Here is an 18,639-nt window from a genome sequence, read left to right on the forward strand (position 1 = left end):
AGTCCACTACCATTGCACTGAAGTTTGACCATTTCTAGGCCTATCGTGATAGTCTCCAAATGCATTGTTAGAAACATACAGCAGGAAAAATATGTGTAATGCAGACAAATACTGTATGACAGAAATCATGTTAGCAAATACACAGAAAACTAAAAAAAAAAAAAATATATATATATATATAATATATATATATATATATATATAAAAACAGTTAAGTACAAAATGAAAACTTACACACCCCTCCACCTAAAAAGTGTTAACTTCAAAACATCAAGGAACCAAAAAAAAAAAAAGTTTGCAGTAATATGTGGTGTACAAATCCTGAGAACTCTCAAATACATTAACAATATTTGACGCAATTAAGGCATAGTCTTAATTTTAAAACAGGAGTAGAAGGTGGAACGGTGCCAGTGAAACTATTAGGGAAAAGGCTTAATTGGTGCTGAAGTGCTCTTGAAACAAAACCAAGAATAATTGTCTGGTCAGTAATATTCCTGCAAATCCTGGATTAGATACTATTATTGCACAAGGAAACTTCTTTCCATTATCAATTATAAAAAATTTCCCAACATTTAATTTACTTTGAAAATGGATAAATGCGTTGTCTCTGATGTAAAATATAAATAGCCAATATTTATTCAAATGCATCGTAAGGCAGTCATCAACAGGGTAAAACAGATTACAGCAAATAAACGGTTTCAGTTTCACTGGAAAGATAAAGTTTGATAAGTGGCAAGATGAAAGATTTTTCTTTGCCATTATTATTATTTTTTTATCTTGGACGCAAAGTTATGCTCATGGCTCGAATAATTGTTTGGCTCAATCTGCTTTAAAACACTGAGGGCAACTGTATCCTTAATGGGGTTTTCGCTGCAATTTTCAAAGCATACAAATTTCATTTAAACAAGACAAACTTGGTGACATAATAGATCCTCATGTGTAACACCCATAGGCTCAGCTTTGATATGCTGAAATTTACTCCGGAGTTGGCTCTGACCCCTCACTCTTCAGATCATTCTCCTCATCGCTATCCACACCCGAGCGTCCAGCTGTACGACGTACGTTTACAGTGAAATCTCCACGCCTAGAGAAGATAAACAAAACACTAAATATGTGGCATACAAATTTGCTGAAAAGTTTCAGACTTTAATCAGTAATTTCTCATTTTAAAAGCAACGTTTGTGGAGGAATGATGATATGTCTATCACAAAGCAGCAGAATACGCACCGGAGTTTGTTCTTTAGGGTGCTGACCTCTCGGTTCATAAGACTAGCAGATTCTGTGGCATCTTCCAGCTCTCTCTGCAGCTTCCTGCGGGAGGAGTTAGCTCGAGCCGCTTCCTCCTCAGTCTCTTCTAGCCGTCTCTTCAACTGCTCCATACGAGTGTTCAGCTTCTCAGTCTGACCAAGAGGAAGATTATATTATGAATGGAATTCAAAATACTGACTTTTAAAAAATTTTTTTTTTATAAATGTCCACCATTAAGAGTAAAACTTTAACTAGTAATAATGTTCCTATTTAATAGTCACAACAACAAAACAGGCCTTTTAATTTAAATTAGCTGTACTGGTACAAGTGGACCAAATCACCTTTGATTGAGAACATCCAAAGATCAAATTAAGACTCTGCCTTGGCTTTGCAGTAGTTTGAACAAGCTTACTGCATTATAAATAGATTGCACAGCCTACCTCATTTTTGTATTGCTCAGCGTTGCGTCTCTCATCATCAACCTGCAGTAAGATCTCTTTGAGCTTCTTCTCCATACGCCGCACCTGTTTTGTGGACTGCTGCCTCTCCCTGACAGGAAGTAAATGAGGTTTGTTTTTTTTAGAGACAAAGTAAATCACTGAGGAAAGCTGCATCATGTTAAGATACTAATAATAAAGACCTTACAACCCAAGCTGACAACTGAAAGGTTACTGGGGGATTTGAGGTGTAATTATGCTGTACATAACACAAACCATCTCCAACATCACTCACTTCATCTCAACATCCAACTGCTCTTCGAGCTGTGGGATCTTGGCCTCCAAGGCAGTGATGGTGGACTTGTACTTGCTCTTCACAGTTGCCTCCAAATCCTGAAGCTTCTGCTTTAGGTCCTTGTTCTGGCGGTCCAGCTGAGCGCGCAAACCCTCTAGACGCTGACCGTTACCCCGCTCTGCAGTCAACTCCACTGTAACCTGCTCAGCCTGACGTTGAACCAGAATAAAGCCACAGAGAGTCACGATGAACACTGTTTGAAGTGTTCCCAATCTCAGCCGTCATCTCATGAAGCTCTCGGTACTCTACCTGCAGTGTAGCTTTCTTCAGTCGATCACTGACCAGTTCCACATTGAGATGTTCTTCCTCAAGTTCCTCCTCAAGGTGAGCAATAAGTGCCTCCAGTCTCCTCTTCTCATCGCTGCTCAGCGAGCTGAAGGAGAAAAATAATACACTATTTAAACCATTGAACCCAGTAAGTACGTAAAACACTTTGATTTTCTTGGACTAACTGTCTGATGCAGGATACCCTACCAAACAATACATCACAACAACAACAACAACAACAGGTAACTCACTTCTTGGCATTCTGGCTATTGATCTCATCCTGCAGCTCATCTCGTTCTTGTTGAATTTGTCTCTTTGCTCTATCAGCAGCAGCCAGATCCTATGGAGACAAAAATAGGAAACGTTTACCACATCCGTATTCTTTTAAAAATTACTTTATTCTTCTAAACTAACAAACAAGTTGACCCTAGTTGCAGCACAATTCTGATCAAACAAGACAAACCTCATGCAGCTGCATGATCTCAGCCTCCATGCTCTTGATCTTGCGCTCGTTTTCTTTGGCCTGGTTAAGAGCCTCGTCTCTGGATAGGCGTAGATCCTCAAACTCTCTCATCTGATCTTTCATCTGGGCCTGCAAACCAAGAGAGGAAATGACATGGATACCATATTGCATGTGCTCCAATTGTCATTTTATTCAAAATGCAAAAGTACAGATCTGATTTCTGGTTCTTGAAACCAGAAAACGTCCCCACCACTTTAATACAAAAGTGATGCATGTTCATGTAGAATGTGTATGTGAATACCTGTAGTTTCTTGAGCTGTCTGAGGGCCTCATCTCGAGCCTTGTTGGCATTGTCGATCTGAGCAGCCAACTCCGACAGATCCAGCTCAAGCTTCTTGCGCACAGATACAGCCTGAGCCCGTTGTTTCCTCTCATCCTCAAGCTCCATCTCCATCTCACGCACCTGACATATTCAAGCATAATATGAGTAGTTGTGCATTATCTCCCAGTTTCCCAACATGCATCAGCATCTCATGGATTAACATTTCTCTGGAGAAGTCAGGCAGGCTAGCACATACCTGTTTGACTAACTGCTTCCGTTTCTCCTCACCCTGCTCATCTCTGCTCTGCAGGTCTCTCTCAAACTGGGCCTTAATGGCCTGCATGTTGACCTCCAGGCGCAGTTTGGCATCTTCTGTGAGCTGCAGTTCATCCTCCAGCTCTTCCAGCTGCGTCTTCATTTCCACTAACTGCTGTTCCATTCCTCGCTTGGCCCGCTCAAGTTCGTGCACCTTAAAAGAAAAGAACGAAAGATTGTGCACAACTACGATAAGGGGGCAAGTATAAATCATGACCACCACTTTTAGCAAACTGCACCATAACTGCCAAAGCACACTGGATAGTCTTTTTTTTTTTTAAATCAATTGATCCTAATGAATCTTACCACAATGAGCAAGACCTTCAGAGACTGTACATTTTCTATTAATGACTTAATTGATCAAATTCACTTACAAAATCCTTAATGAATTAATTACATCTTTAGAAATTAATAGCCGTTTTGGCAATGGCATGTAGACAATATTAGCTCGGTTCCAAAACAGTTAGCATGTTGTAAGGATAATTGCTGTCTAAGTTGGCAGCTTATTAGGTTTTGGAACAGAGCTGTTGTCTTAAAATACATGCAATGCTTAAGTTTCGCATACACTCTTGCCAGCATCATCTTTGGATGACATCAGGTCCTCCATCTCAGTTTTGAGCTGCTTGTTGACCCTCTCCAGTTCGTCCTTCAAGTCAGTAATGGCCTCCAACTCTCGAGTCAGAGTCAGGGCTCTGGTCTCCTTCTCACGGGCCTCTGCCTCAGCATGATCCCTCTCCTCTGCATACTTCTGAGAGATGTTCTTCTCCTCTGCCAGCATCTGCACAGATTGAGGTATTTTATCACTTAAGGTGATTGAATGAAATTATTTTTTTAACTTTGTAGAAAAAACCCCCAGAGTAGCAGCATTAAAAATATCCACAATTTTTTTCCATTAACAGTTCTCTACCTGGTCAAACTTCTTCTGTTTACGTTCCAGATCCTGAACGGTTTGCCGCAGGTGAGACTGGTCTACCAGGACATCATCTAGCTCCCGCTGCAGACGTGTCTTGGTCTTCTCCAGTTTATCGTAGCCGGCATTCCTCTCCTCCAACTGCTGCATGATGCTTTCCACCTCCCTCTGCAATTTCTTTTTCCCGTCCTCCATGCTTTCCAGGCTCTGGGCCTCTTGCTCAACCTTTTTCTTCATGTCTGCCAACTGAGAAACAAAAGCAAAAACAATAAGAACAGTTCTTTCAAACAAACTGCTTCTAGATCAGCATCATCTAGAAGAATGTGTCCACAGACTCAGGGGTGCACACACCTGAGCTTGAGCCGTGTGCAGCTGCTTTTCAACATTTTTCTTGCTCTCCTCTTCCTCCTCCAGCATCTCTTTCAGGTTATTCTGCTCATCCTCCAGTTGCCGATTACGAGTGGAGAGCGCAAGCTTTTGCCTGGTCTCCTCCTCCAACAACGCCTATCCACAGAGAAAATATATAAACTAACTTTTGAAAAACGGAATAAAGTTTTATTTTTATCAGCAACACCGGTAAAACACATCGGTGAAAGTTCACCATTCATGTTAGGGCAAGCAGGACTAATAACACTTCTGACCAACAGTCACTCAGCAACCTTCAGTGACAAAAGGGTGTGTGAATTGTGCATTACCAAATTGTACCTGTGTGTCTTTAAGTTGAGATTCAACAGTAGAACAATCTTTTGCAGCTTTGATGGATTTGCTCTCCACCTTGCTCAGGGTGCCCTGTATAGCTTCGAGCTCCACCTAAACATTGACAATAAGATTTTCAACTAGGCACAAATTTCCACTAAAATGTGCAATTATCCAAGTGTAAAAATCTCTACAAGATCCTTTGTTTCAATACCTGCATTTTCGACACTTTATCCGCCAGTTCCTGTTTCTGTCTCTCACTCTCTCCATGTTTGACCTGTAGCTCCTGAAGCTGCGATTCTGCTTTCTTTCTGCGGTGCTCGGATTCATTTTTGCCTTGTGACAATGACTGAAGTTCGATCTGAAGTTCATTGCGTTCACTCTCCAGAGCCTGTTTAGCTTTGTCCACAGATGCTTTACTCTGAGGGACAGTGAAAGTTAGTCAACATTTTTCTGCACAGTTTGCTTTTGTGGATGTACAGAAAATCCAGACTTCTCAGGGAAACACTACCTTAAAATAAACTGGTCAAATATGAAAAACACAGTTGTCATCTTTTTCTAAAAAGTGCTAAGAGTGCTTAATACATACAATATGCAACATTTTAATTATAGTGCCACCTTTTTAAAAATTGCTTTAAAAAAAAAAAAAACTGCCATTCCTAATTTTCAAAGCAGCATCATTAACAGCCTCGATGGTTTAGGAGAAGCACGTGATCTCACCCTTTTGGCCTGCTCAAGCTGTTCATTGAGCTCCTCAAAGGCCTGGTTGTGTTTCTGTCGCACTTCAACTAGCATCTGTTCATGTGAACGAGCCTCATCTTCCAGAGTCCTCTTCAGCTGAGCCACGTCAGTCTCTCTCTTTGCCCTTCAGATAGGAAGAGAAGAATCTTGAAGCTGATATAGGACAGCGCAGTAGTACCTTCATTTTCACATAAGAATGACATGCTACCCTTGTACAATTTCCATCACAGATAATCAAACTGTAATTACCAGTCATAAGTTAAACACAAAAGTACAGATTATTTGATGAAGCAAAATATCTCAAGTCAGGTCTTCACTAGCCCAGTCAGTTTTCCTCATGGCTGACCTGAGTTCCTGCTGAGCTGCAGTAGAGTCCAGTGTGTCCTCAAGTTCTGTCTTTAGAGCCTCCAGTTCTTCTCCCAGGTCCCTGCGGTGTTTCTCAGCTTTAGCACGAGCAGCTTTCTCCAGCTCCAGATCTTCCTGCAGCTCTGAGAGCTGGGCCTCCAACTCACGAATATTCTTCTGGGCAGCATTCTTAAGTGCAGCTTCCTCCTCAATCCTACAGTGGGGGGGGGGGAGAATTACAAAAATGTACCAAGAAATTAAAAACGTGTTAGGGAAAGTGTTAGGCCTAAATGACAAATATGGAAGTGATAGACGGATGAAATGGAAGTTAAATCCTCCAGTAACCTGATAAGTTTTTTTGTTACAAGATTTACTCGCCTTGCTAGTGCAGCCTGGAGCTCTTCCTCTTTCTTGGCCAGTTGAGCACGGAGCTCTGCGATCTGAGCCTGCAGCTCTGCGATCTGATCATGCAGCTCTGTAGAGTCACCCTCCAACTTCCGTCTACTCTTCTCCAACTCTTGCCTCTGCTTCTCTTCCTTCCTTAAACGATCTAAGAGAGTGGACATTTAACATGTCAAAGACTGAAAAAAAAAGCAAAAATGTACAGTGATGGAGAAAAGAGAACACTGCAACATAACTCTTTGTTGCTGCAAATAGAGTTTTTTCCCCCCCAATCAGCATTCTTGGGCTGACTTTAGAGAGGGAAAAAAAACGTTTTTAAATTTCAAGGTCCTGAAAACGCTTACCCTCCAGGTCGGTAATCATGGCTTCATGTTTGTTCTTGAGTTTCTGCAAACTCTTGGATTTCTCTTCCTCTTCAGCCAGGTTAGTGGTGAACTCAGACATTCTCTCCTCCAGCTGCTTTTTCTCCTGCAAGCACAGATGCCAACACACAACTATCAGGACAAGCACAAAATAGTTTTTGCAGCAGATAAATGGACACCTCATGCAGTCCCTGCAGGTGGGTTGGAGTAATGGCTGACTTTATATCTGGGTTGGAAATCGAGAAAATGGTTCTTTTTTTTAATTTATTTTTTTTAAAGAAAAGTCACTCATCTAAACTGTAGTTAAACTCATTTTTGGGTAACAATTTTAGTTGTAGTGAAATACTACTACAGCATTTGTTGCGTGTAGCATTGAATTAATTGTCAGGAGCCGATATCATATGGTGGAATCAGAACCAGGTTAAATTTCTTTTGAGTCCCTCCCCAATTACTGAATAGTGAATTGAAACTACATTGTTGAATGTAAAAGCATAACACGTTTGTTAGACCTTGTTAAGTTTGGTGTTTTGGTCATCAAGAACCATAATTTCCTCCTCAATCTTCTTCAGCTTGGCATCCATGGTGACTTTCTCCAACTGCAGCTTCTGTCTGGCTGCTTCTTCCTCATCCAGTTGTTGCTCCAGATCCTAGGAAAGGATTTTAGGTTTTTCCAATTACAAGTAAAGAGTATTTTCAATAAGAAGCTCTAAAGCACTGATCTCCCAAATGCAAACTATTTTATCAAACTTGCTGTCTCACAGTGATGTTCTGTTGCATTTTCTTCCTCTCCGTCTGAAACTGTGAGACTCTCTCCTCCTCTTCTTCTTCCAAGCGGGACTCCAGATCGTGCAGGATCTCCTCCAGCTCCTGCTGGCGTGCAGCAAGACGCGCCCTCATCTCTTCAGCCTCTTGACACAGCTCGGTCTCTGCCTGCAACTGCTCCTGCAGTGCCATCTTCTCTGCATTAAACTTTAACAAGGAAATATCTGATAAGGTTATGAACACCAAGAAAAAAAAATAAACCATCTTGAAGTAGAGGAAACACACCACCATATTTACCTGCTGTTGTTTGGCCTCGAACTCTTTGAGCTGGTCCTCAGCCTGCTGCTGTCTCTCCTTCATCTTAACCAGCTCTTCTTCTTTAGCGACCATTTTCTCTTCCTGTCTGGTCACCTGCAGCAAAGGCTTCACCTGAAAAGAGAAAAGTGGAGACACTGCTTTTAGACCTCTTATTGATCTAATAAACATACAGGTTTATGAATCTGGATGTGTACCTTGGTAAAGAGTCTCCACCAATGCCAATTCCTGAGTTTCAAGTAGGCTGCACAGTTCCTCTGGATCACCCTCATGGCCGTCAGCTGCTGCTGCCTCTTGGCAAAGGCTCTACGTAAAACAAACCCCAATTTGTCATTGTAAAGGAGTCCTGTTCAATTAACACCTTACAGACATCCGTTGTCCAAGACATTTCAAAATCACTTATAAAGTTGGCAGCTTATCGGTATCGGACAGAATTTTAATATTGGTGCATCCCTAAAAACAAGCAGCTAAAGTCATCAGTCTCTCCTAGCTGTAGTGTCATGGAAAAGTGATCTTTACAAAATTAAATATTTAAAAATATCTACCTCCTAGCAACATAGCCTCTACACCAGGCTTGGAAAGTGATAATGACATCAGTGATCTTCAGATCTCTCTCCTCTTCCAGGTGGGCAAGAACTCCAGCCCTGAAGAACACTTTACTCTGACCTATACGGTACAAGTTAGAATCCAGCTCCAGGGCTTTGATCTGAGAGAGAGAGAGAACCAAAATGATATATGCGATTGACAACTTAAATTTTCAACAAAAAGCATCAATTGTCAAAGCTGAGGAGTTTCATAATGGTGTTCATTAACTCTTACCATGAGGACACAGGCCTGCTTTCCATCCATAAAGCCCTTGGGGATGGCATTTGGTGCGAGGATCTCATATCTGAAATTATATTAGGGGAGAATAAATTGGAGACTAAGATAGTTTCAGTAGTCTATACAGTAGTAGTTTTTTTTTGGACATGTCAGCATCCAAGGCTATCTTTGGTAAAAACTGAGTTGGAATAATATACAAACAAAATAAAATAAAAAACAGCAGTAAAAATTATACAAGATTTTTTAAATTAACGAATGGATCTAAAATCTTTACAGGTAAAACTCTTACTAAACTCTGAAGTGAGCATACTTCAGAAAGAAAAAAAGTTTTCTACTTGCATTAAAACCGGAATTGTCCAATAAAATATTTAAGAAGTCTATAGATACTAAATAGTCAAACCGGAGCAATTCCATTTCCTGCTACATGATATATAAGCAGTTCAAACACTTAGCATTCATGAAAATCCAAATACCTTTGTCTGAACTCCTGGAAGACAATGCGGTTGGGAAACCCTTGTCTACAGATCCGAATTCCTTCTAGAACTCCATTACACCTTAGTTGATCTAGAACCAGATGGTGTGCCAATTTACCAGCCTAAAGGTGAAAAGCAATGACTTAAATTGTTAGAGGCCTCAAAAGAAACATGAGCCATCAAGCTGTACAAACGTTTAAGATTTTTCTCTTCATACCTTCTTCTCATGATTGGGGATGATGCATCGGACAAAGTTAGGGTTGGTGTTTCTGAGAGTGGTCATCAGATTGGTCAGCTGCTCCTTGTACAGTTGTCCTACAGTCCGGAACATTCCTTTACGAGTCTTGACGGCTCCATGCAAGGATTCAGCCATTCCGGCCACTTTGTCCAATCCCACAATTCTGTCCACTGATGAAAACAATGAAAAACAACACCCATTATGCAGGAAACCAATATAAGAGTTAAGACAACTTTTCATGTTTATCTGTGGAGTCCATTAGTGTCCAGGGTGAACATTAGCAGACCACCTGCATATTACACACTGGCAGAACCAGACTCACTTTTCTCTATGACGACCTAAAAGCCTGACAAACAAAAGCTCAATGTAGCAGGTGGATTGTCGTCAAAGCTTGTTAGACATTAGTGACATCCGAAATCATACTCAAATTATATAATTAATACCAACCATTAAATCAATCTACTGGCTAATAATCTGCTCAAAGTGTCATACCATCCTTCCAGAGCTCAGACACAAACTTGTCCGATGATTGGTTGAGTAGAGTAGCCACATTGTCATTCAGAGGGTCCATGTTTTTCATTAGCCATTCATTTGCCTTGTAATCGACCTGTACAAGACCAGACAGACATATACACACACAATACACTTTTAAAAAATAACATCCAGTAAGGCATTTCCTCTTAAGCCCCATTTGTTTTTAGTTTTATATGGGGAGGTGAGAGAAATAGTCATGGCCAGAAGTTTTGGCAGTGACAAATTGTTTTGCCAAATTTGCTGCTTAAGCTGTTGTGGTGTTCATTCACATCGTTTCTAGATTGTGTAGAGCAGTGGTTCTCAACCTGCGGCCCGTCACAAATTAAAATGCTGCCCACTATGCTGAACACAAAAAAAAAAAAAAAAACTTCCAGTTTTACAATTCATTTTAGTTTACATTAATTTAAAAATGTACTAAATAAATAAGCTATAGCCTAATGTTTTTATGTAAAATAATTGTTTTTCATATATTATTTTCAGACATGAGCAGATACTCACATAACCCAATTAACGTAACGCATTTAAAGTAACGACCAAGTGGCCAGCGGCAGACAGCGAGCATGTGTTTGTTCAATTTAGCCTTCTCAAATGATCACGACTTGACTAAAATAAAATCTATAGATATAAAACAGTTCAAGCATAACAATGTTTAAAATGTTAAACCTAGATAAATGTGTGCTGTATCCAATAGTTTGCGCAGAGAGTGGAAGTTGAAGCGCGCTTTGCAGGACATAGAGGCGCCAGCGCGATCACTTGCGTTTTTTTTTTTTTTCCCAGTGGATAAGCAGTCATTTTTGCTCATAAAGGTAAGAGTAATACATCATTCGTAGCTGTAAAGGGTCTACTTTTATTTGTGCGCACTCACAATAAACAAAACGTTGTGCTTTTATAAAATAAAGAAATCAAACATGCGCTCTCTGCAGTCTCATCTTGAACAGGAGCGATTCACAAAAATGAACCGAAACTCAGCGAATACATGCCTCACAGACATGATAAATATATCTATAGAAAGCTTTAAATTACTACTTAACGAAATAATCAAAATCTTTCATTATGATCATAATCCGTAAAGATGCACTTCTCTCTAAAGGCGCGTCTGAGGAGATGGCGAGTCAGGATTGACAACTTCATCCTTGTGACACTCAGAAAACACTAGTTTATTAGTAAACAATTAAAATATCTCCTTACCGTTTCCCCCTGACGCATTTATGGTAATTACTTTTGCAGATGCTTTGCGGCAAGCTTAAGCCCATTGCGTGCATTTGAACGCAGAACTCTTCAGCTGTGCTGACTGCACACACCATACATGCTGCTGCTGGTGGGACACTACACTGTCAAGCCGCTATTGACAGTCTCGGTAGAACGGTCTCATGTCGTTTCCACCAGCGAGGCAATCTTTTTTCATCACTAATTGATGGACGTCTAAAATATAAAAATAAGGAGAAGCCTAAAACAGGCCCGAGGCCCTGCTCACGTCTGAATTATGACGTGAACTGTCCCGAAGCCCAGCCCGAGGGGTGTAAAAAAGTCGGGGCCCGTCGGGCCCAGGCTGAAATGCAGGGCTCTAGCTCAGATCTAGCACACAAAACTATTTGACTGAATTTATCAGAAGAGATGAAAGATAGATAGTAGTCATCTGCGCAATTCGGAAAAAGAGGCGGCTTTTCTGCATTGAGTTCTTTTTTTTCTTTCTTTTTACTCTTTGTACAGCAGTTAGTTCATACCAAATTATTTTTTTAATGTAGAATGTTACATAAATACATGAAATGTAGAACATATAAAAAAGTGCTCGTGGCTCATCTGCCAGTGGGTACTCCTTTCGAGCCGAAGTTCACAAAATTGGGTGTTATTTATGGGGGAGTAGAATTATTTCAATGAATGTAATCGATTAGACATTATAATATTTAGGCAATATTATTATAAATCAGGTTGGTTTGTATTGCTGACGTAATATGTAAATGATATGCATGTGCGGCCCGCAAGACTTGCACTTGGACCATAGTGCGGCCCAGTGGAATAAAAGCTTGAGAACCACTGGTGTAGAGTGATCAGATTCATTTTAAATAATTGCTAAAAGCTTCATTGGCAAAAAATTAAAAATATCACGATCATACTAATTAGACTGTAAGAGCAGACTGATTGCTATAAAAAGAGGGAAGAAACTCTTCCAATCATTGTGTTCTTGTTAGCAATGGTTACCTCCAAAGAAACACGTGCAGCCATCATCGTTTTGCATCAAAATGGCCTCACATGCAAGGAAATTGCTACAAAGAATATTGCACCTGAAAAAACAATTTACCGAATCATCAAGAACTTCAAGGTGAGAGGTTCGACTGCAGTGAAGAAGTCTTCAGGACGTCCCAGAGGGCAAGTGCCAGGACGTCTCCTTCTGAGGAGTCAGCTACGGAATTGTCACCACCAGTGCAGAGCTTGCTCAGGAATGGTAGCAGGTTGGTGTTAGAGCATCTGCACGCACGATGAAGCCAAGACTTTTGGACAATGGCCTGGAGTCAAGAAGGGCAGCAAAGAAGCCACTTCCCTCCAAGAAAAACGTCAAGGACAGACTGAAATTCTGCAGGAAGTACAAGGATTGGACAACAGAAGACTGGTGCAAAGTTATTTCCTCTGATGAAGCGCCCTTCCGACTGTTTGGGACATCTGGAAAATCATTTGTTCGGAGAAGAAAAGGTGAACGCTACCATGAGTCCTGTGACTTGCCAACAGTGAAGCATCCAGAGACCATCCATGTGTGGTGTTGCTTTTCAAACAAGGGAGTGGGCTCTCTTATAATTCTGCCCAAAAGCACGGCCATGAATAAACAGTATCAAAATGTCCTGCAAGAGCGACTTATTCCAACGATCCATGAGCAATTTGGTGATGATCCGTGCATTTTCCAGCATGGAGCACAATGTCACAAAGCAAGAGTGATGAAGAAGTGGCTCAAAGCTCATTACACTGAAATTTTGGATCCGTGGCCAGGCAACTCCCCGGATCGCAGTCCCATAGAGAACCTGTGGTCAGTCCTCAAAAGGCGAGTAGACAAGCAGAAGCCCACAAATTGTGATCAACTCCAAGAACTAATAAGGCAAGAATGGATTGCCATCAGTCAGGATTTGGCCCAGAAGCTAATATCCAGCATGCCAGAGCGAATTGCAGAGGTTATGAAGAACAAGGGTCAACACTAAATATTGACTCATTATATTTTTTTGCCAATAAAAGCCTTTAAACTTATATGCTTATCATTGTTTTTCAGTATACCATAGAAACCGGTGGAAAAATAATCTACAAATACTGAAGCAGCAAACTTTGCAAAACAAAATTTATGTCACTGCCAAAACTTTTGGCCATGACTGGAAGTGTTAATTTTTTTTTTTTTATACTGAACACTAACACTGTGATGCGACATTGCTTATCCAGTATGACTTCATGGTACAAACATCCACAGTATCAATTACTTCACAAACATATGAGAAACTAATCTTGTTCAAATAATGTTTAAGACCCATAATGGCTCTTACTTTGCCAGCGTAGTGAATGATACAGAAGTCAGCATCATCTTTGAGCTTCTTGGGTTTCTGGAACTTTGAGTTGTTGCTCAATTCCTGAACAACTTTCTCCACAAAGGATTTGTCTGTGGCTTTCGGGAACCAGCACTCCTCATCCAACAGAGCCAGGATTCCTGGAGGACCAGCCTGAGGGGGGGGGGGGCGTAAAACAATTGTTCGGTTTTAGTTCGTTTGAATTTTCCCTCTTTTCCTTCGCTTTTAAAAGCACCGTGCGCATTTTACTTTCACTTTCGAATTAGCGTCAATTCAGCGTCAATTGCTTGAATGCAACAACAAAATACAACTTCAAACTCACTTTAGCGTATATATAAAACATAGAACTTTTATTAACAAAACAAATGAAAATACACCATGCTATAGTGCAGGCTATGCCTAATATAAAATAACAAATAACTTACATAAAGTTTAAATGGGTAGGGAGATGGAGGATGAGAGACAAGCAAAGGAATCTACAAAGTTTGAAGAGAAAAGAATAAACCTACAGTCTTCTCAATGAGTTCAATGCAGGGCTGCAGGTCAAGGCCGAAGTCAATGAAGCTCCATTCTATGCCTTCACGCTGGTACTCCTCCTGCTCCAGGATGAACATGGTGTGGTTGAACAGCTGCTGAAGCTTCTCGTTGGTGTAGTTGATGCAGAGCTGCTCAAAAGAGTTCAGCTACAGAGCGAGAGAAAGAATTTGAAATCAAAATAGTCCATTAGAATGGAGGCACTCAAAAATAAAATATCTGGGAAATTTAATTTATTCCACAACCCTTTCACACCTCAAAGATCTCAAATCCAGCGATATCCAGGATTCCGATGAAAGAAGCTCCCTGGCGCTTGGTCTTGTCTAAAGCTTTGTTGATGCGCATAACCAACCAACGAAATAGTCTCTCATAAGTGGCTTTGGCCAAAGCCTCCACTGCAAACTCAGCCTGCTCTTGAGTCTGAGCCTTCTGAACGTAATCACGACCCACTTTGATGCGTGGCGTGAGAATAGCACGTGTGAAATCGGTCACATTCATGCCCAAGAGGTGACTCACCTTCTGCGCAGCTGATAAACGAGAAAATGAACATTTAAAATTCAGAAAAGATGATCGATTTCACTCTAGAATAAACATCAAGTATAACATGTAAGAATAAACCAAGCTGGGATTCATTTGTAGTGCATGTTAATAAAGAAAGTGGAACCTGTGTTATCGGGCATGGAGGCTTGGTCAGAGTTGCGTTCCTTTTTAAAACTCATGTTTCCCAACTGCAGTACAGCAGATACTACCTTCAAAAGACCTGGGACATGATAACAGAACACATTACATTTCCTCAGACCAAAACGCCACCTCTCAGAAAGACAAACACCAACCTTCAAGTTCATGCAATATAATAAGAATAGCTACAAAGTATAGTTCAACACAGGCCATCATGAGAAACTGGCAAGCTTTCCTGATTCATGAAAGATGCCACACCTTTAGGCGATTAAACACTGCAGAAGAAATACTGATGAATGAGTGTCTTGTTTGAATCTCTATACCTGTCTGCTCCTCCTCAGGGATGCCCATAATCCTGAAGGCATCTATGGTTTCAGCAAACAACTCTTTATCCTGTTGTCCAGGGATTGTAACGTTTCCATTTGACAGGAATCGGTACTTATTGTAGTCCTCTAGGCACAGCTCAGCTGTAGAGTGGGGAATAGACTTTAGAAACTTTTCACAGAGATTAGTCCTAGAGTATACTACACTGTCTCATGGGTATTCAGTGTTAAAAGTTAAGCAAACTTGGTGTATATTCACAAAACACAGCATCACGTTGAGTTGATTCTTGCGCTTTCAAATTATAAAAAATAAAAAATACTAACATGTATGGCTTTGAAGAATTTATAGCTTGAATTTGGTAATGGCATGAAATGGTTCTCACCACGCAATTTGTCTCCTGCTCCCGACAACAAGTAATAAAGAACATGGAAGGTCCGTTCATCTTTGGCCTGTCTGATTGCACGAGACTTCTCCAACAGATCTGAAAAATGCTTGTTAGGGGATTAACAGAATAAGATGAATACATTCTGCATGAAAACAATGAAATATAAATTGTTAGTTTGTTAATATTTTAGTTTCCTAAATGTTTCAGTCAAAGGATACAGGTCTCAATATTGGCTCCAACGATGTAACCGTTGACATCAAAGTTTATCCTGATAAACTTTCCCTGTAAATGAATAGCTTTTATTGATTCATGTCGACATTTAAGACCTTGGGACCTTTTAAGAGGAGTCAAGTGGATTTTTGTCTGTGCACACTTACGAATCGAGAAGAATTGTCGTTTTTCACAGTCTTGGCATTGCCAAAGGCCTCCAGAATTGGGTTAGCCTGGAGCAATTGTTTCTCCAACTCCCCCTGGCAGACAAAATTGATTAGATGGAATTAAGAGCACATTTAAAAAAAAATTCCAACAGCAGGAACTGTTAGTGACTAGTGAAACAGACTACATATCCTGAAACAAAGTTCCCAAACCATTAATACACAGTAGACCTAGATCACCTATTTGCAAATGAAAGTTTTGCTTGAGGCTGAAAACTGATGCCCATTTCGGCTTCTTCCACTGTTTATAATGCTAAAAACCATTTGTGCATTAAACTTTGTTCCACACCAGTGTTAGAATTTGCATTAGCTGAAGCTGTTAGGAGACTTTGCAACATAACATAATCAAGCCTGTAGACAACCATGATCAAATGACCAGGAAAGAGGGATGTGTATACAGCCAAAAAAAAAAAAAAAGTAATGGATGGTATGGTTGGACAGAGAGGAATGGGGAAGGCATATAACTCACATGTGACAGGCTGACACTGCTCTGGAGGATGAAAAAGAGAGAAAGTCTCAAAATATGGGCACAAAATGAAGGGACACTCAAACATGCTCAACCCTATGGCACAACAGGATGCTTGTAGTGTTTTTTAAAGGGCTTAGTGTATTATCAACCATAAACAAATATGCAGGTATTCACAAAGTCATTAGAAATCCATTGGGAATAGGTCTAAACCCGATACAGGAAATGTGAAAACACAGAATTTTGACTTCCTGGTCCAGAGAGGGGACAGAGAGAGAATGACAGAAGTTTCAAATCCATAAAGAAAAACGGAAAAAGACTTTTGACAGGAAAAATGGAGGATGAAAAACAGGAAGAGATAAAACCGATAAACAAAACATTTGTCATGAAGGGGGCTGGAGACAATAGCTGATGTTAAAAATGGATGTGGTTATTTATGAACAGCTCTGTCATGACAACCAGCACTCGTCTTATCTGTCGGCGGTGTACGCAAATTAACATTTGCTCGTGAATGACTGGTTTCCATGACAGTGAACTCAGTGGGGGAAAAAGGGGGTTTTTATACGCACTTGATCTTTCTTTGTTTTGAAGGATGACGCTACAAATGCAAGGTACTGAATGACTTTTTTGGTATTTTCTGTTTTTCCAGCACCAGATTCACCCCTGGGGAAATATTAATAAAAATTAAGTTTTGAAAGAACACAGTGCAGGTCATTTTTATTTTGGTACTAGTATTTCAGAAGTTCCAAGTCAAGCTTACGTGCACAATATGGACTGATCCTCACGATCTAAAAAGAACAAAAAAAAAACAAAAAAAAAAGAATTAACAGCACCCTATCGCATGAACAGGAGTTCCATTTTGGCATGAATAGTGGTATCAGTCATGCAGTTAGTGTTCTCACCCTGCATCATGCTCCTGTAGGCCGTGTCTGTGATGGCGTAGATATGAGGGGGCATCTCATGCCTCTTTTTGCCCTTGTACATCTCAACGATCTCTTCCGTGTAGATAGGCAGATGCTTATATGGGTTTATTACCACACAGAAGAGCCCAGAGTATGTCTGAAACAATTTACACACGTCAAAGTGTTAAGCAGATTGATTAAACGCTTACAAATAACAAAATCACAAATAACCCAACATTAGATGACTCTGAGTAATGAAATAATGATGCATTTTCCACAAGTTTTCTGCATAGTCAGCATGTTCATTTGTTAACCTGCCAGTACATGCACAATATCGGAACTTGAACACCACAAACATGCGCAGTTCAGACAGACTTACATAGATGAGCCCCGAGTAGTACCTCTCCCTCAGGTTGTGCAGAACAGAGGCTTCATTCAGGCAGGTGAGCTCCGCCATATCCTCCACCTTGCTGAACTTGGGTGGGTTCATCTTCTGGATGTCATCTTGGTTCACCTTGATCTTCTTGCCAGAGTCGACCAGCTCCACAAGACACTCATCTCCGGTCTCCTCTTTGACGGAGCCGGCCTCAAAGCCAAGCTTCTCTGAGGGAACCCACACCAGCTTCTTAGAGGCCCAGTCCGCCTGGGCCAAAGGGTCATTGATAGTATTGCGGTCGGCATAGAGGAACTTCTCTGCGTCTGACATTTTGGCTACATGTGAGAGAAAGTGAAAGCATTTATGTTTTTGTGGTTTTAAAATATTAAAGTTCCGCAGGATAACCCAAATAAGATGGCAAATGTTCAGGGAAGAGGATCTGAGAATTAAAACTAGCATAACGACAGAATCTTGGGGGGGGTAGATGTACACAAACATCTACATTGTGACTCGTTCAAGCATCTGACTCCAGTATGTGTCATTATTGTCCTATAGAACATAACCACACCTGCTCAGGCTTCCGACTCTTTTGCTTCTAATTGTCCTTCCCTTTCCCGATTTATTCCATACGGAGTCAAATTTCTTTAACAACCCGTAATTATAGGAATTCCGTAAATTCCCCACACTCAATTAAAACCCCACCAATCAGTTTTAAAAATTCATATTACCAAATACAAGGATCTGAGAATTAAAACTAGCATAACGACAGAATCTTGGGGGGGGTAGATGTACACAAACATCTACATTGTGACTCGTTCAAGCATCTGACTCCAGTATGTGTCATTATTGTCCTATAGAACATAACCACACCTGCTCAGGCTTCTGACTCTTTTGCTTCTAATTGTCCTTCCCTTTCCCGATTTATTCCATACGGAGTCAAATTTCTTTAACAACCCGTAATTATAGGAATTCCGTAAATTCCCCACACTCAATT

The 18,639-nt window shown here is 40.6% G+C and overlaps 1 protein-coding gene across 1 annotated transcript; it reads right to left on the bottom strand.

Annotated features, from left to right (window-relative positions):
- Positions 1 to 757: 757 nt before the first annotated feature.
- Positions 758 to 17,976, bottom strand: myh9a (myosin, heavy chain 9a, non-muscle). Its single transcript, XM_016266829.1, has 40 exons — positions 17,649 to 17,976; positions 17,270 to 17,426; positions 17,128 to 17,155; positions 16,937 to 17,030; positions 16,371 to 16,391; positions 15,845 to 15,937; positions 15,686 to 15,749; positions 15,465 to 15,563; positions 15,082 to 15,225; positions 14,745 to 14,840; positions 14,336 to 14,607; positions 14,056 to 14,229; positions 13,526 to 13,699; positions 9,966 to 10,080; positions 9,453 to 9,643; positions 9,236 to 9,357; positions 8,760 to 8,829; positions 8,486 to 8,646; positions 8,138 to 8,246; positions 7,923 to 8,054; positions 7,623 to 7,832; positions 7,373 to 7,510; positions 6,846 to 6,969; positions 6,478 to 6,649; positions 6,101 to 6,313; positions 5,734 to 5,878; positions 5,228 to 5,434; positions 5,023 to 5,127; positions 4,669 to 4,821; positions 4,315 to 4,563; positions 3,973 to 4,185; positions 3,349 to 3,561; positions 3,072 to 3,233; positions 2,771 to 2,899; positions 2,559 to 2,647; positions 2,290 to 2,413; positions 1,981 to 2,189; positions 1,689 to 1,797; positions 1,228 to 1,400; positions 758 to 1,084 (listed from the first exon to the last, which is right to left on the bottom strand). Exons 1-40 carry the CDS (start codon positions 17,973 to 17,975, stop codon positions 976 to 978), a joined length of 5,889 nt encoding a protein of 1,962 aa, XP_016122315.1. The 5' UTR covers position 17,976; the 3' UTR covers positions 758 to 975.
- Positions 17,977 to 18,639: the final 663 nt, after the last annotated feature.

This window comes from Sinocyclocheilus grahami, unplaced genomic scaffold, assembly GCF_001515645.1.
Source record: "Sinocyclocheilus grahami isolate Dianchi unplaced genomic scaffold, SAMN03320097.WGS_v1.1 scaffold34.1, whole genome shotgun sequence".
Lineage (NCBI taxonomy): Eukaryota > Metazoa > Chordata > Actinopteri > Cypriniformes > Cyprinidae > Sinocyclocheilus > Sinocyclocheilus grahami.

Bases quoted from the DNA above. Each gene is read 5' to 3' on its own strand.
- myh9a (XM_016266829.1), bottom strand. From the start codon at position 17,975: ATGTCAGACGCAGAGAAGTTCCTCTATGCCGACCGCAATACTATCAAT. The intron at 17,427-17,648 runs GTAAGTCTGTCT...AAATTGTTTCAG, and splicing joins ACTACTCGGGGCTCATCTAT to ACATACTCTGGGCTCTTCTG. The intron at 3,562-3,972 runs GTATGCGAAACT...TTTTCTTTTAAG, and splicing joins AAGATGATGCTGGCAAGAGT to GTGCACGAACTTGAGCGGGC.